Source organism: Protopterus annectens, chromosome 10.part0 (genome assembly GCF_019279795.1).
Source record: "Protopterus annectens isolate FY-2018-M chromosome 10.part0, PAN1.0, whole genome shotgun sequence".
Classification (NCBI taxonomy): domain Eukaryota; kingdom Metazoa; phylum Chordata; order Ceratodontiformes; family Protopteridae; genus Protopterus; species Protopterus annectens.
Window position 1 is genome coordinate 62,975,159 of NC_056744.1, and position 25,057 is coordinate 63,000,215.

Sequence of the window (25,057 nt, forward strand, 5' to 3'; positions counted from 1 at the left end):
AAAGAACTGGCATGATATAGTCTGCCCATTTTACACACTGACTCCAGATCCCAATATTCAGCCTCTTGTAGGGGTCATTCCAGCAGTTTGCCATGACCCTTTTCCCAGGGAAGGCATATGGCCTCTCAGTCCTCTGTTCTCTACCTGTTTTACTTCCACATCATAATGGAACCTTTATCACTGGAGGCATACATAAATAACACATTCCCACACTATCAGGCCCATCAAGCTTTTTTCTGCACTCTACTATTTTTATAGACAGGAGCATAAAAATTAGAAGACTGACAGCAGTAACTTAAAAAAAAAACTTTCTTGCTTCCACGTGGCCAGTATGCTGTAAATACCTGGCTGATGCTCCGGTGTTACTCTGTTGACATAGATAATGCATCACAGTTCTGATTTTGATATCAGTACAACAGAATAATACCTTAAACTGTACTTTCATATTCCATTTACCAAATGAAAAGCACATGGCTGACATTAAAAAGAGAAAAAAGAAAAAAAGAAAACAAGTATATGGTTAATCCGATATCATTTAAGGATAGAAAGTTAATGCTTCAGGACAAATGATGACACTACAGCCTAAGTTAACTGTTTTTTTTTTAATATGAATATAATTTTACAGCAGAAAGACTAGTATGTAACAGACAATCAAATCTTGTGTTTACAGAAAGCCAACTTATAACATGAATTAATGTTGTTCTGTGAGGCTTCTACTTTGTTTACCAATTACTACAATGATGTAACAGACAATGGTATTTAATCCAAGAAATGTATAGAAGCCTGCAGACATTATGTTCTGGTGCCCTGAAATGAGGTAGGCCTTCATAGCGTTAATGGAACCATACTCTTTTACGGTGGACTCAATTACAAAAACAGTATTTTGTGAGGTGGGGAGGGTAACTATGATGAATGCTGGACAGACATTTACCACTAACACCTTGGAACCAGTTGTCATGGCAACACAAGTTAACAGCAGAAAGCAACTCTTTTTAATATTTCATATTTTCAGTTGCAACACAAAAAGCAGTTCTTCAAATAAAATGTGAATTTTTAGGAAGCACATAGCTGAGAATGCTTATGTGCTAAAATACATGTACAGGCAATACTGTCTTGCTGATGAATCAGATGAGTATAAGCCATCACAAAATGTCTTCCTTCTCAGACTGTTTAAGCTCTTCTATAATCTCCAAAACGTTTACATTGAAAAATTGACCCTTGGCTACACATACATCAAGGCAGTTTATTTAGTAATGAAACAAGTCTTTTGTGAGGCATGAGAGCTTCCTCATAAATCCCCTACATAATGGAGCAAGTGAAGCCACAACATTCTTTCAGCAGGGTAAGGCCAGTCTTTGTAACATATGGTGTTGATGTCTGCTGTCCTCTGGAAGTCATTTTCTTCTGTTTGTTTTCTTTTTCAGGAGCTGTAGAGTAAAGTGTACAAATTACAATAAACAATGTGAACCAATATTCTTTATTAAAAAGTATTACAGAGAGACAGAGAGAGAAAGAGAGGGAGAGAGAGATACTTTCATTTATGTGTATACTGTGCATGTCAGCAACTAATCTATTTGCATCCTCTGTGAATCATAAACTCCCAACAAGTCAGTATCCCCATTTTAAAACCCTACTCAGCCATAACTGAGTCAAAGGAGAAGGAATAAATAAATATATCAATCAAAACTATACACACTGCATGCTCTAAAAAAAACATAACTTCCCATCACCACAAAATCAACTACCTCCACCTAAATCTAAACAATTGTGTGCTAGTTTTACAAAAAAAAAAAAAAAACACTTAGTTAAACATAATGATGAAAAGTCCTTTACAGGTACAGTGTACACTGATTATAATACATGCTCTATGCAGGAGCATGATTCACGAAGGGGCAAAACTCCTATTCTCTGTCCTGCACAGACATACCTTAACGTCTGGCAGTTGTGCTTAGTTCAATCCTATATTGGGTAATGAGAGTAATATGGACCTATAGGTGGTGCTAGGGGGCATGCAGGGGCATATGCACCCCCTGTGAAAGCATGTGTGTGTCTGAGTGTACAGTAAATAACTCCCTTTGGCTAATTTTTTTTCTGTAAGCTGCACATTTATCTTCACCTGCTTGGGGAAGCATGTAAGATTCAGGCTTTCTGGCAAACTGTACCGGATTGCAGACAGTCACAAAATGTCAGGCATGTGAGCTTGAGACTTTGTGTCTATCAAAAAATGCTTGCTAATGTAACTTTCTAAGTATATAAGAAAAAGATTTAAAATCTGTTCCTGATCACTGGGTCTTTGCCACTGATTCTTGTGCTAGGATGTTGGAAGGGCATGGGTGTGTTTGTGATAGAATGCACTGTATGGTTCTCTGAGTAATGAGCTGAAATGCACTTCTCAGTCAGTATTTGTATTTGTGCCTTAAGTTTATCACAAGCAAACAGCTGAATGTATGTAGTCGTACAAGAGGCTGTAAGTGATAGTCACAGCTGTGTGTGTGTGTGTGTGTGTGTGTGTGTGTGTGTGTGTATCTTGCATGCCAGAGTAATGATGGTGTAAAGGCAGGAATCAGTTGTAGTAAACACAGGCTTCATCATCTGTCATGTTTTTTTGTTACAATCCCTGATTTCCTTCTTTTGTTGCTTGTTGACAGTGTGCATATTTTGTCTGTAAATAAACTGCCACAGTATGAAATCTATGAGTGCAATGTTAAAATATTAACTCTGAATGTATTTTTTTATTGCATTTGTTTGTCAGATCAAGTTATTTCATCACACAGTGCTCCTAGGCTTCTAATGAAAAAGTCACTTGTGTCCAGTAGGCTGTCCCAAGCTGTTAGCCAATTCATATCACTTTAATCATTTAACTTCCTGTATCCATCAAATAGCCACTAATTATTGCTTCACTAGATGCTATTTGACTATTTACTGCCCAATTCATTTTCAATGAAAAGGACTTTTAAAGGAAAAGAAGTTTATTGTTGTTCATATTGTCTGTTTTCCACAAGAGAATGTTTTGTCTTATTCATTAAATGCTGTAACATTTTTTGCTTAAAAATTTTAATAAAAGTTTTATATTAAATCCAAGTCTCTGTGATCATTGCAAAAGTAAAAAAGAATATAGTATGCACACAGTAGTGCTTTATGGTAACAAGGTACAGACAGCCAAGTTATGGGATGTTGGTGTAGCTGTAGGGGTGGTCCTAGTCCATTACCTTACCTAGGGTCCCATTTTACCATGATCTGGCTCTTCTGCTACTGTTCATAAACTGCACATGAATATTTAGCCTCAATATGTATGCCTGGTGTTTTTCATTTCTGTATTGTAAACCAAGTAAATTGGAAACCCAGCAGCACTGGCTGGTTAAGCAATGCTATCAAAGTAATATAGTAGGAAAAATGAGGCAGAAGGAGCAAACCCTGTACCTTTGACTACAGGAAGCAGATCACCACTAGTTTAAAGCTAAGTCCTCTGCAGTAACAACCAGACTTTCACTTTTGCCTTCATTTTCTGATAAATTGCTAAGGATTAAAAATTATGTGGTTTATAGTCAGTCAGTATATTAAAATTTCATAGCCAATTATTAGTGTTTCATAGTTTTTGTTGTTTGAATATTCAGAAAATGCATGCATGCTGCAAAGCCTGTTATATTAACTTTATAAGTGAATTAGAGTAGTTTGCCTCTTATCTGTCTCCAATTTTGCAGAACATTATTGATTTTTCCTCATACTTAGTGTCAGTTGCACAATAGGTAGCACCCTCACTTCAGTAGAGAAGGTCGTGGGTTGTAATCTTACCCTAGGTAGTTGAATTGCTGACACACTGCAGTGTAGCATAAGGGGGTGATGCACTTCTGAGTGTGTTGCCCTTTGGATGAGATGGTATACAGAGGTCCTGTCTACTTGAGATGGTGGTAGCTCAGGTGGCTATAAAAGATCCCATGCCACTTATCAAAAATAGTAGGGCCCTTTCTTTGACACAATGTAAAACCATTATTTATTTACATATTTACAAGAACATATATACACATTTCTATTTCATACTATTTTACATATTTCTTATTACATCCTCATTGCTATTCTTCCAAAATTGACACCTCTGCTTTTTATAACCATAATCTGATTTTTCACAATATATCTACCAAAATCCATTTCCCATTAAACAAAACTTCATTCAGTCTTCTATTCTAAGTAACCCACATTACATAAATAAATTCTTAGCTACACTTGTCACATATTCTTTTTTATTATTCTTGTAACGGTCATGCATAAGCATATTCATATCATATTTACATTGTTTATATCAATAGTCACAAAAAATTTTCTTCACATAACTTTTTCCAGAGTTTCACCACTCTTACATTAAAAATGTTCTGTTGAATCTTCCTCCCCACAAAATAAACACAGTCTTTCAACTTTCTTTTTATATGGCATATTCCCCTTTACTGATGACTTATTTATTACCAATCTCAGTAGGAAATCATGACACTCTATTATCTTGGCATATTACTTTTTCCTTACTCTAATGGCTTTAATCACTTCTTCTGGAAAAGTTTTCCCATGGATTTACATAATAATATTGTTTCATCAGATTATTATACCACATCCTTCTGTCTTTCTCTATATCATAAATTTTCATTTTCCGTGTTAGTATTTTCTCTTGATAATTTTTAATTTCTTCATTCACATATTCCTTTTCTTATTATCATGCTTTATCAGAATTTTTTCTACTTATATTTAAACATTCTCATTAAATGCTCATTCTCTTCCTTTATCCAGTTTAATACTTTATACAGATTTAAAGAAGCTGACTAAACAATAGGATTTAGTAAACCCAATCCCCTGTCCTCTTCACTTATACACAACACACCTCTTTTCCCAGGGTTTAATCTTGAACCCCATATGAAGGAAAATACCAGTTGCATAATTTCCTTTTCATATTTTATTGGGATGATAAAACATTTACATATATGACTATGTTCCCATATTTCTTTCATTTCTTTAATCAGTCCTTCCCATTGCACCGTAGCTACATAATTTTCCCAAATTTTATTCTTATCAAAGGGATTTAATTTATTGAAAAATACACTCCCCCAATTTTTTCCACATTACCCAAATCCGTTACTTTTATATTTATTCAGTGTCATCCCCATTTCCTTCAAACATCCATTCTGACAAATCAGCATTTCCTCATCCATGTTTTGTTCTTATCAACTACAACTATATCATCCTTGTATGTCAAAACTACTGGTATCACTATCTATTTTTGTATCACATATCTTTTATCTTTCATTTTATAAGTTACTTCACAATCACATTTATCACCAATGCGAACAATATTCCACCCGTGAGATATCCTTGTCTTAAACCACTCTTCATGCATATTTCTTTACTCAGCCACCCATTCCTTAACATTCTCACCCTATTATTTTGATATGCTGATATAAACACTCTCCTAATTCTATTACCTATTCTATACTTCTCCATAACAGTCTACAAAACATCATGTCGAATAGGATCAAATGCCTAATATCACCTACCATAAAGTTCACACACTCCCATTTACTTATAATCCACAATTCATCTCACACTTAATAACAAACTCTTGACACCCCTTCCCTTTTATCCCACATGTACTTTCTTCCATATTATGCTTCATCCTTCCTTCCATTTTCCTATGTATTATTCCCATAAAAATGTTATAATTTATGTTATTTAATGTGATGGGTCTTAAGTTTTTATTTCATTCATCTCATCTTTCTTTGATATCAATTTGAATATCCCTCTAGATAACTCTTCATAAATAAAACCATCCTTCAATTGTTCATTCAATACATTTACAAAATACCCTGTCTGCCAGTCCATTAATTTCTTGTATATTTTCATTGGCAATTTCTTGTATATTCCATACCTTAGACCATCTGAGCTTGATACTGAATCAACATTTACTTACTTAAGTACTCAATTCAATTCATTAATTGTAATTTATTTTTCAAAATCTTCCTTAACTTGTTCTGGAAATTTCTTCACTTTCCATTCTTTCTTATTTTCCAACATTATAGTCTTATACCTATTTTCCACATGCTGTGTTACAAAATTCATAATTTGTTCTTGTGTTCTTTTTACCTCTCCATTTATTTTTTTCATTTCTGTCATTATAATAAAGCCCCCTTTACTATTTACCCAAATAAATAGACACTATCCCCTTCTCCCTTGTAAATAACTTCTCCTTCTAAACATGAATGCTTTTTCTCTCAATTTCTTTTTTATATTTATTTTTCTATATAATACTCTCTTTTATTATTCTTTGAATTTTCTTATGCATTAATATAAAATTTCCTATATTTCACTTGCTCTTCTTTTCTATCGTCATCCTGTCACTGAAAATAATGCCCCCTCATTATGAAAAAAAAAATCCATTATTCCCCTGCCCAAAAATGAAATCAGTGCTAAGCTTTTAAACTACAGATCAATTGCCATTTTTATCTCCCTTATCAAAAATATTTGAAAAATACATTTATAAGTAGCTTATCAACTAATAAGATAACCAACTTCTGTCTTCATGCCAACATGGCTTCCATCCTCATCATAGCACAACTAATGCTTTGCTGAGTTTTGCTCCTATTGTCAACACCCATAGAAATGCCAGTAGCCTAGTCTCCACCATCTTTCTACACTAATCAAAAGGTTTTGATACTGTTTACCACCAGAAACTCTTACTCATCCTTAGTGGTCACCAACTCTTCACTGTAATGGTTCCATAGCTAGCTCTCAAATAGAGGACAAGCAGTGAAATGGTAAAAAAAGATTTATACACCTTTTTGCCAGTAACTCTTGGTGTCCCACAAGGATTTACCCTAGGTCCTATACTTTTTAACATATTCAGCAACATCATCTACAGTGCTATAAAAAATGCCAGCCTGATTCAATATGCTGATGACTCAGTCCTAATGTGCTCTGCCATATATCTCTCTCTAAACTCCAAGACTTAACACAACACACAACAATCCTTCTTATTGATTGAAACATGGCTTAATAATTCACACATACTTTTAAAATCTAATAAAATCAAATTACTGTTTTTCTCCTCAAAACACATTTATACCACTATTCGCTGTCACCTCTGCTAGCAACACCGTGACAGAACAAGTAAACCACATAAAATTACTGGGTGTCATCATAAATGAGCAGTTGATATTAACCATCATGTATCACACATAGTTAAAAAACTCATTAAAAACTAGGTACATTATACAGAGTAAAAACCTACCTCACTGACATAGCCAGAAGACATCTAGTGTCTGCTTTCTTCTGCTGTCTCTCCTCTATGTTGTCCTTATCTTCACTAATATTCCAGTCTCACAACTGTCCAAACTTGAGCAATGTTATAACAAAATAGCCACATTTGCAGCAAACTATAACAGTAGAATACACCACTGCCTAGCCCTTAGAGAATTAAACTGGCTAGAACTATCACATTACCTAGTTCTTTCTCAGCTAACTACAACATACAGATTTCTCTTATAAGCCAGGATATTGCCAAGGCCTTATCAACTTAATGCAACACTACTCCCCTTAATAGAGTGTTTATGGTCTAGAGAAAAATCGTTAATCACTATAACCAAATCATCTAATACTGCAGGTGACTCTCTATATTCGAATAGTGTAGCTAAACTTTAGAACTACATCCCAGTACCAATGAAATCCAATCAGAATGCAAACTCATTTAAAACACATCTAAAATGTCAACAATCAAATGAATGGATCTTCTGCTGCACTTCTACAGTTTAAATCTCACTGTTGCCATCATCTTGCCATATTCTCAATAAATTTCTCTTCATTTCAGAATGCTATACTCCACAACCAGTCTTCACCAATTCATGAATAGTTTTACTACCACCTTCCAGCTGTATACTTTACTTTTCTATACTTATAATATAAACCTTACTATAGTCAGATATATAATTATCTCAGAACCTGCTTTACACCTCACCTCTTAACTAGTATTAACATTTCTGGCCTGTCTAGTTCCTTTTTTTTGAATTTGTAAGCACTGATTACATGAACTATTAAATATCTGGCAAACCACTAATACACCTCTTCAAATGCTCACTGTTCAACATTTATAATACTATAATAGTTGCCTCTACTTATACATGAAAGCAATCTAATTAGCAAATGTATGTGTTATTGTTAATGCATATGAATGACTGTCTGTTTATGTATATTACTGAATGTCTGTTTAAAAATGTTTGTAACATGTTGGAGGTTTTCTCCCTGGCCCTCTACTGAAAACGGATTTTCAACAAAACCTAGTTGGACAAACCAAGTAAATAAAAAGTAAAATAAAAAATATATAAAATAAAAAAGTGATAAAATATTGTGTAAGATACTATAGTATTCTGCATGTTGAAGATGGAAGGCTGACAGAGGTGTAGCTTCTTTAATTCTTTTGCTTGTTGATGTTATGGATGGCACATTATTCATGATGTTGCAAGCTTGCTCTTACCTATATTGCTTGACTACTTGATGTTAACTGGAGTTGCTTGTGCTTTTTTTTGGGGGGGGGGGGTTGCTTGGCTTGCCCATCTGGATCACTGGACATTTGCAACTTGAGTTGTTTCTCCTGAGAGTCTGTAATTATTAAAGATTGTTGAAGGTACTTGGCAAAACATGTATAAAGTAACATTTTAACCCTGCTGTGAGCTCCCTCCCTAGTTGCTAGTAAACATTCCACATTTTGCCCATTTGTTCCAACTTACGAGCAGTAGTATAGTGTTCATATTTTGCTTGTTATGGATGTTATGGTAATGTCAAACCAAACTAAACTGTCTGAAAATGAAGAAGCCTCTGTGTACGAATTTAAGGATTAAAACTACAAAGTTTTAAATTCTTCTGCTGACATTTGTTCCTAGACAGTTATAGCAATGTTCAGAATATTGTAACTGCATCAGTTAAAATCCTGCACATACAGAAATGTATTCAAATCATGGAAAGGGTTATTGGCACCAGATGTTAAATTCTGAGTGGTACACAAGCCTCTCTACTGTCTCTAGTTTTGCAGAATGCCCCAAATTTTGCTTCAGATGTTTGTCCCATCCCACATAACATTTTGATTTTTTTTTGAAAATTATTCATGATTACAGTCATTAATACTAGGCATTAGAGTTTTTTACTTCTTAATGGTCAAAAAATGCATATTGATGCAAAACTTGACTTTCTGTTAACTACATTGATAAACATTATTCCTGGTTTTATCCCCCTATTTATTTTTGGCTTTGTCCAGAATTCTTAACCAATGAGTAGAAAGGTTGGATGCTATCCCAAAATGTTTAGATCTAAATTGTTTCAATTGCTCCTACTTCATAAATCCAGAAATAAGAGTACTAGGTGATTCATGTTGCTGCATATGACTGTTTTCCTTGGAGGGAGCTTGAAAGCTAATTTGGTTATTTACAGACTCATGTTTAATCATAGCCTCACCTCAGGCTTCATGCCCACTGAGTGGCGCACAGCTACAGTTATCCCATTCCACAAGGGGGGGGATCCACCTTGGATCCCGGGAACTATTGTTCCCATCAGTCTGACAAACCTGATCTGCAAGGGCATGGAACGCATTATCATGGAACTTATAAACAAAGAAACTGGCAACCTTCAAACACTGGACCCCACCCAGTTTGGGTTCATGAAGGGCCGATCTTGTCTCCTGAATCTGACTGACTTCTTTGAATCAGTCTCCAGAGCTATGGACGAGGGCATGGTAGTCCACACAGCCTATCTGGACCTCGCCAAGGCCTTCGACACCATCCCCCACTCTGGAATCATAGATAAACTTATTAAACTGGGCAGAAATTCCTACGTCACTCAATGGGTTGCCATCTGGCTTACTGACAGAACCGAGACTGTAAAAGTAGCCGACTCCAAATCCAGCTCCAGACAAGTGAAGTCCTGGGACCGCTCTTGTTTGGCATCTACTTCTTTGAAGTACAGGCCAACACTAAGGGACTCTGGCTAACAAAGTTTGCAAATGACTGCAAACTGGGAGCCATTACTGAATCCTCAAATGATGTGGATATTCTACAAAGGGGCCTTACAGAAACAGATGATTGGTGCCAGAGCATTGGGCTCAAGCTTAATGCCAAGAAATGTATAATTATCCCCTTTGGGAAAAACCATGTACCCATGAATTACCACATAGGTGGCAGTACACTAAACACCGAAAGTGTGATGAGAAAATTAGGGACACAGGTGGACAGTGGTCTCACCTTCAATAACCACATCACCACAACAGTCAGGAAATCCTTCTATGTGGCACACCTCATCACTAAGAGCTTTTCATCCAGAAAAAAGGAGGTCATTGTCCCACTGTACTTATCCCTCATTAGACCCATTATAGAGTACAATGCCCCATTTGGAATGTACCTCACAAGACAGCTGCAACAGCTGGAAAGGCCGCATAAATACCTCACTAAAAGAATCACAGGCCTAAAGCAGATGCCTTATGCTGACCATCTAAAAAAACTCCAGCTATACTCTGTGGCATATCGTCTACTCAGAGGAGATTTCTGCTTAACATACAAGGTCATGTCAAACCCTGAGCTGTTGGACATGCTCCACTTCAAGAAATCCCAATCCCTCAGAGCCACATGCTCCAGGGATCTAAACCTTGTCATCACAATGAACAAAACATGCTGGAGGGATAGGTTCCTGACCCAGAGACTCCCCATACTCAGGAATTGACTGCCCATACATGTCAAGCAGAGAACTTCCTTGGCCCTCTTCAAAAGGAACCTTGATGATTGGATGGGAGAAAGGAAATTCACCCCGTGGATCATGTCAGTCACCCTGCTAGACAGGGGTCCAGGGAAGTAAATATTGTGGTTAGAAATATCTAGGGAATTGTTATGGCTAGGCTTGTATAGACCCTAGGGCCAATAGACTAGTACCAACCTATGAACCTATGAACCTATGAACAGGTAGCACACTTACCTTTGATGCAGAAGGTGGTGGGTTCTCTTCCTACCCTGGGTACTTGAATTAATTTTCCAGTACTGACACTGCAGTGAGTATAAGGGAGATGCTGCCCTCTTGGGTATGCCATCCTTCGGATGAGATATTAAACCAAGGCCCCACCTGCCTGAGTTGGTGGTAGCTCAGGTCTATGTAAAAGCTCCCACAGCATGTATCATAAAGGCTTGGACAAATTCTCCAATACCCCAGACAAATACCAGATACTCAGTATGAAGTGGGTAACCCTAAAAAGAGGCCACTGGTCTAGTGGGATTAACCTATTCAACACAAAGTATAAATAAGTAAAGAATGGTTGTTACTGCACCTCAGTTAATTCATTAGATCTTTGTAGTCTGCTTATTTTAATGTAGCAGAACCTTTAAGTGATTTATGGTTATTGTATCTCAATGAGCTTGCTAGTGTAAAGTAATACTAGAGTTTTTTTTTTCCAAAAATCCACTTCCTGTCCCCTTTAAGTGAGTCCTGTGAGGCATAAGGATTTTTTTTATCTTCCAGGTAAATAGAATAGCAGTAGTGTGAGTGACAGGTGTCTTGCACAGCTTCTGGAATGTATTTTATTTTTTACTTTTTTTGCTCAATTACTCTGATTTTGTTGTCAGAGGAGTTCTTACCAACAGTTGTTGCAAATCTGCAACAAAATAAATTAGCTGAACTGCGTGTTTTTAAGACTTCCGATTTTTAGTCCAAATGCTCACAGACCATCTTCCACATTCTTCCTGAGGTGTCAAAACTATCAGGAGCTGTTAAATGATCTTTCTTGGTTCTACTTCAAAGATCTTTTAAAAAATATTTGAACTACTTTGCTATTCACCAGTGTCTGCAGTGGGAAAATATGTGTTAATATGTGCTTTATTTGTTTTAAAAATATTTTACTTACTATGCAGCACAGAACAAAATACATTTGACTTTCTGTTCTTGAATTTGAGTTAATGATGTTTTTTCCTCTTTCTACTGAGGCACACATGTCTTTGCACATGACACTTCCTCACCACTGTTGTACTGGTAGCTACACCCTTGACTTATTACACTGTAGTGTACCAACACTTTTTCCAAACCATAATCCTCGATTATGAAAATTTAGTAGTTTTTCTGAGTTGTAAACATTACAAGGATTTGTAAGATTATGACAATCATATTTTTCTTATAAGGAAATGTTCTTTCATTTTAAAAGTGGATTATTGGTGAGATGTTACCATCTATCAAGCATTTTATACATCATTGGTATGATGTGTTTTTTTGGCACATGCCTTACATACCCCATTGTACCCTGGCAGGAAAAAGGAACCTGGAATTGCAGCTATATGGACCATAGAGACTGTTGGAGCAATCTGCTTTTTGACAAAGCAGTATTATCATTTGGAATGTCTTAGAGTGTTTGAGATTGCCAAAAATGTGCACCTGTACCCTCCACATCCCTTGAAAATTATATATCCCAACTCTGAGATCACACCACAATGGTAAAAGGATAAATTCCCCAATCCCTGCAGTCAGAGCACATGCCTTGAAAGTTATATAGACCAACTCTGAGATCACACTACAGTGGGTAAAGTATAAATTCCTCAATCCCTGCAGCCAGAGCCACAGCATTTATTTTTTAATTTAATAAAATTACATTTTTTTCCTTTAAGGGCATTTGATCTTCTTTAAGAACACCCTCTGTGTCTGTACATCCCTGCATGTGTTAATGCATACATCTGCTGTTGCTTTAAAACACAACATTTCTTCTGGACATGGAATTTATGCCTGCTGCTGCTCCCCTGCAGGCATTACAATGGAAGGTAAGCTGTGTGTATGTGTGTGTATGTATGCATGTGTAAAATGTCTGAGTTAGGGATGGCAGGTTAATTAATTTTCACATACTCAAACACTATACCTGAGTTACAGGATACAAGAGCCTAAATCCTCTACACCAACTACCAGACTACACAAAGTGTATGTATGTGTTATATTTATCAAGGAAAAGTATTTTTAAGGAATTGGGAGCTTCAGCGCATTTTCAATGAATTATGAACTTCAGTTGAAGAAAAGTTTATTGCTGCTCATGCTAAGTCTGTTTTGAATGTGCAACTGTTTTGTTTAGCAAATGGTTGTCACTGTTTGTGCTATAGAATTTGAAAGCAGTGTTAGTAGCATAACAGGTAGCATACTTGCTTTTGATGCAGAAGGCTGTGGGGGTCTTCCACACCATGTAGATGGATTGCCGATATTGTGTTCTATTTTAAGGGAGAGGGGTGCTGTAGTGCTGAATGTGCCCTCCTTTGGATGTGATACCTAGTAACTCTGAACTTGTTGTTGATTTGCCAGCCATTCCTTATTGCAATATTACCACCTTACCATTTTTTAATGTAACTTAGGTTACTGCAGGTACTGAATTTGTAAATGAAACACTTACATGTAAATAAATAATAAATTAATAAATGTAAAATTGCTTGCTAGCAGCAACCTCTTCATTATTTACAGATCTGTTGAATGTGGAATTATTCAGATGACTTTTATTTCTACAAAGAGTGTACATATTGATGAAACTAAGTGGCTTTTTATGGTTGAAATGTTCTGAAATGGGCAGTTTTGACATTATTGGTTCATATGTTTTGCTTACTGAAAAAAATGTTCAAAACTGCAAATTTAAAACACACTCTAACAAGTGGTTCTGTATTATGCAAGGAATATAATTTAATATAATTAGGAAGGTGAATCAAAGAACACATGCATGTCTGCATGGTCATAAAACTGTGTGTAAGGGACCCATGGTTTGAAGTTAGCTTAAAGATAAACTTATTCCTCACTGGCCAGAAGCATTTTCTTTGAATGTGTGTTTCAATGACATTACAATGAATGTGAGTTTCAAGGGCAGAGAAGTTTACTGTTAATGCTGTCTGTTTTCATAGTGAGACTGTATTGTTTTGTTTAGCAAATGTCTATCAGTGTTTGTGATCTAAAATTTAAAATACAAGTTTTAAATTAAATCTAAATTGCCGTATGTGCACTGGCAGTTTTAAACTGTTGTTATGGTAATTAGGGAGAAACAGCCAAGTAATGGGTCACTGGAATGGCTGCATAGGGCCTCATTTGACCATGATCCGTCTCCGCCCACTGTACCATGATCTACAGTGAAATGTCTTAATAAAGAATTTACCGTTTTCCCACTGTAGTGCAGTCTTGGAATCTAGGAGTTGGTACATATATATATATATATATATATATATATATATATATATATATATATATATATATATATATATACATGGATTCACTTTAGAAGCTCAAAATACTGAAATATCAAAATTCAGTATTTCAAGCCCATAAAGTGGAATCCTGAGAACAGCAAAAGCTCAGAAGCATGAAATTCAAAACCTCGAATACTGCTGGTTTTGAATTTCGGCTCTGAGTTTCTGATTATAGATTCAGGTAAGTGTGTGTATGTGTGTGTGTGTGTGTGTGTGTGTGTGTGTGTGTGTGTGTGTCTGTGTGTGTGTCTGTGTGTGTGTGTGTGTGAATGAGATTCAATAAGGGGCTGTGTGTGTGTGTGTGTGTGTGTGTGTGTGTGTGTGTGTGTGTGTGTGTGTCTGTGTGTGTGTCTATGTGTGTTAAGGGTTTTGTGTGTGTGTGTGTGTGTGTTTGTCTGAGTGTGTGTGTGTGTGTGTGTGTGTGTGTGTGTGTGTGTATGTGCGCACGTGCATGCGAGGAGAATGTAGCTTGTGTGGTGGTGCTTTGTTTGTGTTTGTGTATAGTGCGACCTCGGAGTGAGAATATTTAAGTACAGGGGTGTGGGGGGGGGCTCAGCTTTTATGTAGTAGAGAGCTTGTGTTTGTGTGTGAGGAGGATGGTGTATGTGTGTGTGCAGTAGAAGTAGGAAATTCTAAATCTCCGGTGTGCGAGATTTTAAATTTCGTGGTTCTGAGTTTTTGTGGTTTCAAAAATTCGACTTTATAGCTTCAAAATACTGAATTTCGATATTTCAGTATTTTGAGGATATATAGTGAATATATATATATATATATATATATATATATATATATATATATATATATATATATATATATATATATATATATTTAGATATAGATATGTGTGTGTGTGTGTGTGTGTGTGTGTATATATATATATATATATATATATATATATATATATATATATATATATATATACATGTGTGTGTGTGTGTGTGTGTGTGTGTGTGTATATATATATATATATATATATATATATATATACACATATATGGTTACACTTCAGAATCTCGAGCAACTGAAATATCAAACTTCAGTAGCTCGAGACTGAAGTGTCGAAACCGCACTTCCGCAAAAGTGCAGAATACCGAGTGTGGAAATGACGAATGTGGAAACGTCAAATCCGCGGTGTGGCTGTAGCTGGAGATTCAAGTAAGTGATAGTTTTACTAGGGGTTTTGGGTAGGGATTTTAGTGTGTGTGAGTGTGTTTGGAGTTTTGAGGTGTGGGATGGGGTAGGTAGGTAAGATTGTGAATGTGTAATTCTTGCGATTAGTGGTATTTGTACATATGTGATGTGTGTTTGTGCAAGGGAGTGTAGAGTGTGTAGTGGTGGTTTTTGTGTCTTTGTGTTTTGAGTGCAACCTCGGAGTTAGTATATATAAGTGGGGGTTCTGGGGGGTGCAGTTGAGTTTATTTTGTTGTGTTTGTGTGTGGTTTGTTGGTTTATAGTGTAGGGATGAAGGTGCATGTGTGCTTGTTTGTGTGTGTAGTGTTTATGTGGTAGTCGTGAATTTGAATTTCGCACTTTTGGGGTTTTGGGTTTTACAGTTTTCGGCTTTACAATCTCGGGATACTGAATTTCAATATTTCAGTATTTCAGGATTGTAAAGTGAAACTGAATATATATATATATATATATATATATATATATATATATATATATATATATATATATATATATATATATATATATATATATATATATATATATATATATATATATATATTTCCCTATCAGAAGCTTGAGTTTTCAGAAATTCATATGGTCAAGACCATATAATCGATTTTTTGAAAAATTTAAGCTTTTGAATGGAGATCGTGGTACAGTGAGGATCAGGGAATTTAACCTTTTTCCCCACTGTAGAATGATCTCAGAGTTGGTATATATAATATGCAGGGGGTGTGCAGACTTGCCCCTGCATAAATGTAGAAAAAAGGTAGATTTATGTTGTATTTTTGAAGTTCACCTTTTCAGAAACTCAATCATAATGTCTCAGCAAAGTGAATTTTGAATTTATGAAAACTTGAGCTTCTGACATAGACCCGTGTGTGTGCATGTATATATATATATATATATATATATATATATATATATATATATATATATATGTAGCGCGTTAGGTAAGTGTTATGTTTTTAAGGATTTTGGGAGGGTTTGTGTGTATGTGAGTGTGATGGGGAGTGTTAGGTGTGGGTTAGGGTAGGTAAGTAAGAGTGTGTGTCAGTGTTGAGAGTGGTGGTGTTTGTATGTATGTGATGTGTGTTTGTGGAAGGGGTGTAGAATGTGTGGTGGTGGGGTTTCTGTCTTTCTATGTTTAGTACGGCCTCAGAGTTAGTATATTTAAGTTGTGGGGGTGTGGGGGTGTGGGGGAGGCGCAGCCCCCCACATGGGTGGTGTAGGTGGCTTGCCCCCCTGCTTATAGGAAGGGTAAGTGTGTGTGTTTGTTTTGTTCTGTTAGTGTGTATTGTTTTGCTTTGCTGCAGCGTCGGGAGGTAGGTGTATTTGTGTTTGTATGTGTATTGCAGTGTTTTGTTGACATTCGCTGTTTTGAATTTCGCGGTTTTGGTTTTCGGGTTTGTGAGTTTTCGGCTTTATAGTCTTGAAATACTGAAATTCAATATTTAAGTATTTCAAGATTATAAAGTGAATATATATATATATATATATATATATATATATATATATATATATATATATATATATATATATATATATATATATATATATAAATTTCACAAACAGGGTCCAGCACATGAAAGTAGTCATCCAAAAGCATGAATATAGACTTAAATTAAAAAAATGAGCCAAACAATCTGGTAAAATTTAGCAAATGTATCTTTCCATTAAAATAGCAGTCTTCACCCTAGAGTGGATTGCAAGCAAACAACACAAAATGGTTTCGTCCCCTGACGTCCAAAGTGCTACAATCACAAATAGTTCTCCCCTTAATATTCTCATGGTCTTAAGGCTGTAACACACATAAAAAATGCACATACCAAGTATTATTACATTACTATGAGAGCATCCAATTACATTACTGGCTTTATCTATTAAATAGTATATTCACATATTAATATTAATTATTATGATGGGCGGCCACGGTGGTGCAGCAGTTAGCATTGCCGCCTCACAGCAAGAGGTTCTCCAGTTAGATTTTCGGCTGGGGTGCCTTCTGTGTGGAGTCTGCATGTCCTCCCTGTGGTTGCGTGGGATTCCTCCGGGTGCTCCGGTTTCCTCCCACATCCCAAAGACATGCTGTAGGTGGATTGGACACTCTAAATTGACCCTAGGCATGAGTGTGTGCATGTGTGTGCCTTCTGTGGAAGGTTGGGCACTGGGCTGGCAACTCGACACCGTAAAACTCCACTGCCAATCATGAGCGGACAGGTGATCCGCTGTGGTGACCCCTAACCGGAAAAAAAGCCAAAATAAGAAGAAGGATATTAATTATTATGATCTTTATTCATAAAACCTGTTTAAACTAAGCATTATGTAGGATTTACAAAAAATGTTTTTCCCTAATACCAATAATATATTTTACTGATGACAACCTACCAATGCTCATTTTGACCTGGCCTATATAAAGATAATTTCCAGAACCAAGTCATTCACCTCTGTGAATACCCCAAAGTATTTGAAATGAAATCACTGATTACTTGCTGCACAGCTTGGGTGGTCTTTATGGCCATAAGCCAATGTGGAGCAGTTTACATTGGACAAACATCCAGTTCTTTTAAGACCAGGATAACTACACATCTCAGTGATATTAACTGTAAAAGACAAAGAAGCACCTTTACAAACATATATTGGAACATGAGACTGCACATTTTGTATTGGTAGGCATAGACACAGTTCTAGGCAAAAATCTGTGAGATATTACTAAACATTATATTCCTGATAGAAGAGAGAGGTTATGGATAATTAATCTAGGGGGTTTATATAGGCCAGGTAGATAATAATAATAGGTAATAGATAAAGCCTGTAATGTAATCAGATGCTCTCATAGTAATGTAATAATGCTTGGTATGTGCATTTTTTATGTGTGTTACAGCCTTGAGACCATGAGTATATTAAGGGGAGAACTGTTTAAGATTGTATGACACTGAGGACGCCAGGGGGCGAGACCAGTTTGTGTTGTCTGCTTGATTGGTTGGAATCCACTGTAGGGTGTAGACTGACATATTAATGGAAAGATAAATTTCCTAACTTTTACCAGATTTTTTGGCTCGTTTTTTTTTTGTTTAAGTCTGTATTCATGCTTTTGGATGACTACTTTCATGTGCTGTATCCTGTTTATGAATTGTTTGTTGGTTTGGTCTGAGCACAACGTTGGCTATGTGCACTGAAACTTTGGGCTTGCATATATATATATATATATATATATATATATATGTATATACATATATCAAATGGGAAATTTAATGGGGAATTTACACTTTTCTTCATTGTAGTGAAATCTTGGAGTCTTGGAGTCCATATGTATAATTTGCAGGCAGTGTTGGGGCTTGCCCCCCTGCAAAAATGTGATTTTTTTTTTTTTACATTGAGTTTTCAGAAACTCAAAATATGGTCTTGATGAGGAAAAAGGTACAAGGTTAAATCCTGACCTCTGGCTGATACCTGTATGGAGTTTGCAAGTCCTCCCTTTGTCTTTCTGGGGATCTTCTCACTTCTGAAAAATATGCTGAGTGTTTCCATCTCGAAAGGACTCATGAATGAATGTAGCCATGGGCAGCAGCACAGACTTTACATGGAGCCTGATAGGGGAACAGTTGCATAGGCTAACTGCTTCGATCTACTGTGGTGCACAATATCCTCAGGATAGGAGAACACAGATCATAGACTGTGTGCTGTGGCAGGGCTAGCCTCATGATGGTGTAAAATATGACTCTAGGTGATTCGGACATGTTGACTAATATCACCAAATGGGCATGGGTATTTTCTGGGGATAAGTGGGTTGAGGACCTGGTCTACTCTGAGGTACATCAGGAAGGGGTATATGTGTGCCTACCTGGGTCAATAAGCTACTGGTTGGCTGGTGTCCAGTTGCCCAGCCTGGGTTACCTGGGATAGCTTTGGACATAAAACCAATCAAGCATGCACTAAGAATTTTTACACCCAGTGTAGGTTCACTGACTGGACGGAACTTGGAAGTGGATGACATGATGGTATGAAGGAGGTTGGATCTCCTATATATCCAAGGTACAAGATGAAAGGACAATGCAGCAAAGACACTTGGCTTGGGATCCATAGTCTACTACTCAGGAGGTGGACAGCTAGAAATGGTGTGGGCATTGTGGTAATAGAAAGGCTGATTTCTAAATGGATATGCAGAGTAGGAGAAAGTAATATGGAAGACAAGCAGTTCGGAGGATGCAGCATAACTGGTTCAGTGTTTGCAGTGAGACGGATAACTGAAGAGACACTAGAGATGAGGAAAGAGCCCAACTGGCATTCCTAGACTTGGAGAAAGCATATGACAAGGACCCAAGAAAGCTGATCTGGGCAGTACTGCTGTGGTTTGAAGTCCCTAGGATTAGTACAGGCTATGTACAAAAACCCAATGACTCATTACGAACAGGGTTCAGTCTCAATGAGGGATTCCCAGTGGGAGCCCACTGGTGTTCATACTGCTGATGGAGTACATTAACAAACAGGTCGGAGGGGAGAGATCATCAAATGCAGATGGCATTATAAGCAGACTCTTAAGGAAGAACTTCAGCAAAGGATAGGGGAATGAAATGCAAACTGAAGGCAGATGGGATGAAACAGAATACAGATAAGACAGTAGTAATGGCAGCAAATTGGGGAAATCAGAAGAAGGTGAGAAGTGAGATAGAAGGAAAGACAGCGGAATAGGTTAACAACATCAAGTATCTGGGAGGGGTGGTTGAGGAGAAGGAAAGTCTGAATGAAGAAGTCAGCACTAGAATTCGTGGGGCTGTAGTCAACAGGCGTAAAGTGTCAGGTATATTGTGCGACAGAAGAATGCCATAGAAGCTGATAAGTAAGGTATAAAAAACAGTTGTGCAAACAGTACTACTGTAAGGTACATAACCCTAGCCAGTAAAGGCAGTGTAGCTGAGGCGGCTAGAGGAATGGAGATGAAGTGCTGAAATCAGTGGTAGGATGAAGACTATGGGACAGGCATAGCAATAAGGACATAAAAGCAGAAGTCAAAATAGTTAAAAATTGCAGAAAAGGTCACTATGGTGGTTTGGGCACATGTGCAGAAAATCAAAAGATAATCTGGTAAAGAAGAATTGGAACAGACAGGATGAAAGCAAGAGGAAATGTGGGCCTCCAGCAAAGAAGTGGATGGATTCTGTGAGAGAAGATCTGCAATAGTCAAGTATGAGTGTTGAAGAAGGCAGGAGTGTGGCATTGAACTGAGAGAGATAGTGACAGTTAACATGACATCCTGACCCCATGTAGAAAAATGGGAAAAGGGGTTTAATGATGATGATGATGATGATGAAATACTTACTTTATTGAATCCAATTTCAGCGAACCTCACTTCATCAACTCCTATTATATTGAACTTCTGGAGTTATGAAAAGGAAACCCCAGGAAAGGAAAGACTTGGCCATCATGGTGAGCTTTGCCCTTATTCCACTGTAGTGTGACTTTGGAGTTGGTATATTTAGTTAGGTGGGGTGTGGGGGGATTTGATAAAGTAAGTATTTGATAATTTGAAATAAATCCATATATATATATATATATAGATATATATATATATATATATATATATATATATATATATATACACACATAAGATTTTATAATGACCTTTCGCCAGTGAATTTGATCAAAACATAAAACAATCAACTAACTCACCAGCAATTACCATTAATTGCCACTAAAATTATCACAAAAATCACAAATGTAAACCAATACGTTTTATTTGTGATTATGAAATGTAAAACAAAAAAAACAGCTTTTTGGGTAGTGTGCTTTGCCACCCACACCCCCAGAAATCATATATATTAACTCCAGGGTTGTACAAACTCAAAAAAAAGAACAAACCCCCTTAAATTGTGTAATAGGTGATATAATGAACTTCGACCTTCACATAATTCAACAAACTGTACTATTTTCAGAAAGCACCACTGTTTCACCACTAGATAAAATATGTTCAAAAGTAAGTCATATAGCTCTCATGATCGCACTACAGTCGGGAAAAGGGCATATACCTTTTACTTGCCTTACAGTCCTCTACACAGTGCCATATATACCAAGTTCAGTTCAATGAAATGAGATTCAGTTAAATAAGTTTTCAGTAATTTGAGCTTTCAGCAAAGTGGTCGGGGTGAAATGAAATTCGGTGAAATGAGTTTCAATGAAACAAAATAGACCTATATATATATATATATATATATATATATATATATATATATATATATATATATATATATATATATATATATATATATATATATATATATATATATATATATATATATAAGAAATCTCTCTCTCTCTCTCTCTCTCTATATATATATATATATATATATATATAATCTATATATATATATATATATATATATATATATATATATATATATATATATATATATATATATATATGTGTGTGTGTATATAATTTGCTCAATTTGAACAGTTACCTCTCAAACTATAAGGCATAAAATGCTTCACAGAATATTCAGACTTTTAAAGTTTCTGGGGGCTGGCCCTCAAACCCCAAGCCCGAATAAATGGATCTCGACACAGGCTTAGTAGTGACCTGTTCAGGGATGTGTATGGAAAGTTGCTGTAACTTGTGTTGGGACGGCTGGGCTGGAGACTATGTCATAAATTCTTTACTTTTCTTTCTAAACCTCAGAGTTGTGCATAGGTCTCTATATCTTCTCTTGGTTGACGACAGTATAGTTATTATTTCTTTAATTTTTCTCACAAACTTCACGGATGTGCACAGAGGCTCACCATAGCTTATACTGGAGCAGTACATTATTTAGTAGTAACAAGCTGAAAATAATACTGTGATCATTACTTTTTCACTTTCTCTATAATCAAACAGATCTGTTTTTAGATAGCTGTGTTTTGGGGAAGGGGAAGGAGTCATGCTCTTAGTATATGACTAATACCAACAGGTTGAAATATGTTCTGCTCTGTTTATTTATTTATTTGTTTATTCATTTTCATCCTGTTTTGACATCAGAGATATAAACAGACAATGTCTGTCTTTAGAGGGTAGTGGTTAGGAGGAAGGCTGTGTGTGTATCACAGAAAATCCAGATCTTCAGAGTTTCGGGGGCGGGGGGGGGGGTGGGTAATAGGTATGGCAGCAGCAGCAACTTGAAATACATGACCGTGGCCATTTGTGCTTTAATTTTTCATCCCAATCTAACACCTAAAGTGGATAAATAGAACATTTTTTAGGGGAAAGGAAGGCAGGTACAATTCCCAGATATGATTTATGTATTCTCACAAGCATTTGCCTTTTCAGTTTATTACAAACTGCCATTTTGTCAAACTTTGAGTATTAAGCCTTGTGCATAACTTACTTCTTCCGTGAAGAAAAAATAATAAGACTGAATTTCTTTCCTTAGTCATGATTTTTGCTCACGCTCCCATTGGATCAAAAAGTTGAAAAAAAGTTCTAAAGTGCTCCTCAGAACATATAGAATCCCCATGGCTTCTAGGGGCCTAGCTTAATGCAGTAATTTCCTCCACAGTTATTGCAGTGCAGTCTTGCTCAGTTTTGATGTGTTGAAAGTATGCAGGGGAAAAAAGGAACATTTTAAGAATAATACTGAATTTCTTCCCTTAATTATAACTTTTGTTCAAGCCATCACATTATAGAAAAAGTTGTTTAAATATCTCTAAAATGCACATCAGGATATCCAGAACCCAATAGCTTGGTTTAAATTCAATTATTTCCACTGCAGTTATTACAATATCATCTTGGTCATTTAAAGTGTGTTGAAAGAAATGCAGAAAAAAACAAAATTGAAGAGAAAGACAGAATTGCTTTCCTTAATCAAATTTTTTTGTGCAAGCCATCATTGTATGAAACTGGCTGTTTACAGAGACTGTAAAATGCACCTCAGTGCATCTAGAACCCATTTGACTTCTGGGAGTCTCTCAGCCCTCAGATCTCTGGCTTAATACAGCTATTTAGTCTACAGTGACCAAAGTGCAGTCTTGCCTAGTTAGGAAATGTTGAATTAATGAGTGCAGGCAAATGAAGAGTAAAGCTCACTGTGAGAAAGTAAAGTGAAAATAACAATAATGAAAAAATATTTGAAATGTGTGAAGAGGTGAGGATGGGACCATTGAATCACCATTGACTACATGAAAAGAGACATAGAGGAGCTCTCTGATTATGTAGCCCAGGCCGGTATGACACTGACCTTGAGCAGCATCTTACCCTCACCAAGAATGATGCCACAGTATAAAGACAAAATGATCAATTTCAACAATTGGCTTAAGTACTGGTGTCATTCAAAGGGGATCCAGTGTCTGTCTGCTTGGGATGACATGCTCGACAAGCCACGCTGTTTCGCAAGGGACGGCTTGCATCTGTCACCCCTGGGCTTTCAGATATTGGCAAAGGCTCTTGCCACCCCATAGTGCCTTTTTTTAGGCAAGGCTCAAAAGACAAACCCACTTCCTTAGACAACACAAGTAGAAAGAAACTAAGGGTAATGCTGCTCAACGCCAGAAGTCTAAACCTCAAGATGCACATTCTCGAAGCCCTCCTCAGTATGGAGAACATTGATGTCTGTGCAGTGACAGAAACTTGGTTCAAGGCTCCCGAGAGCACCCCAGCACTACCAGGTTATACCTCATATCATGCTTTTCGGCCCCAAAACTTGGACCAAACCACAAAAGGAGGGGGAGTATCCATTTTCATCAAGGATACCCACACCTCCAGGTTAGTGGCATTGCAAGAAGCATCGGAGACCATCCATGTGCAACTAACAGTGGGCAAAACTGCTATCCAGTTTGTAGCATGCTACAGACCACCCTCTCAAACTCAGGAACCCCACTTGGCCTTCCTGAAGACACTGGAGAATATGAAGGTCTCTCCAAACACCATCATATTGGGGGACTTCAACTACCCAAACATAGACTGGGAGCATTACTCAAGCCCCAACACCCTAGCCCAAAGGTTCCTAGAATTCATAAACTCAAATGCTATGGAACAACTAGTCACCACTCCCACAAGAGGGGAAAACATACTAGACCTGATCATCACAAACATGGGGAGACAATGTTTCATACCAGAAGTATACCCCTCATTGGTAAGATCGGACCATAAATTAATCTCGCTGGAAATCCACATCCCGCCCCCACTCCCAGCACAGAAGACCACAGTGAAGAACTTCTCAAAAGCAGACTTCACACTTCTTAAAACCAAAGTGGAATCCTTCAAGACCCCTGGGCCAGTGGAAACTACAGCCCAATCTGCTGAATCCTTTATAAACACATTCTATGGACACCTTCAGGAATGCATGGATCATGCAATCCCAAATAAAACCAAGACCCATTCCCCCAAAGGCAGGCGTCTTGTCTGGTGGACCCCAGCCATAAATAAGCTATACAACAGAAGGAGGAAGCTACTACATGATACAGCAAAATCCCTAAAAGGGAAGGCATCTCTGATCAGTACTAGCAAAAAACTACGATCACTCATAAAGTCATCCAAGGCCAGCTTTGAGAGAAAAATTGCACAAGACACTAAAGATAAACATAAGGCTTTCTTTAGTTATGTTAGAAACCTGGGTGACAACTCCCAGATATGCTCAGAGTTAGTCCATAATGACAAAAAATAC

General features: G+C 36.9%; 1 protein-coding gene across 1 annotated transcript in view; it reads right to left on the reverse strand.

Moving 5' to 3' along the window:
* Window positions 1–745: 745 nt before the first annotated feature.
* Window positions 746–25,057, reverse strand: part of LOC122812945 (bMERB domain-containing protein 1-like) — a 1,250,410-nt gene continuing 1,226,098 nt past the window's right edge. The window contains exon 6 of the mRNA XM_044085021.1: window positions 746–1,427. Within this exon, the coding sequence (XP_043940956.1) occupies window positions 1,300–1,427 (128 nt within the window). The 3' untranslated portion in view covers window positions 746–1,299. The remainder of the gene's footprint in view (window positions 1,428–25,057) is intronic.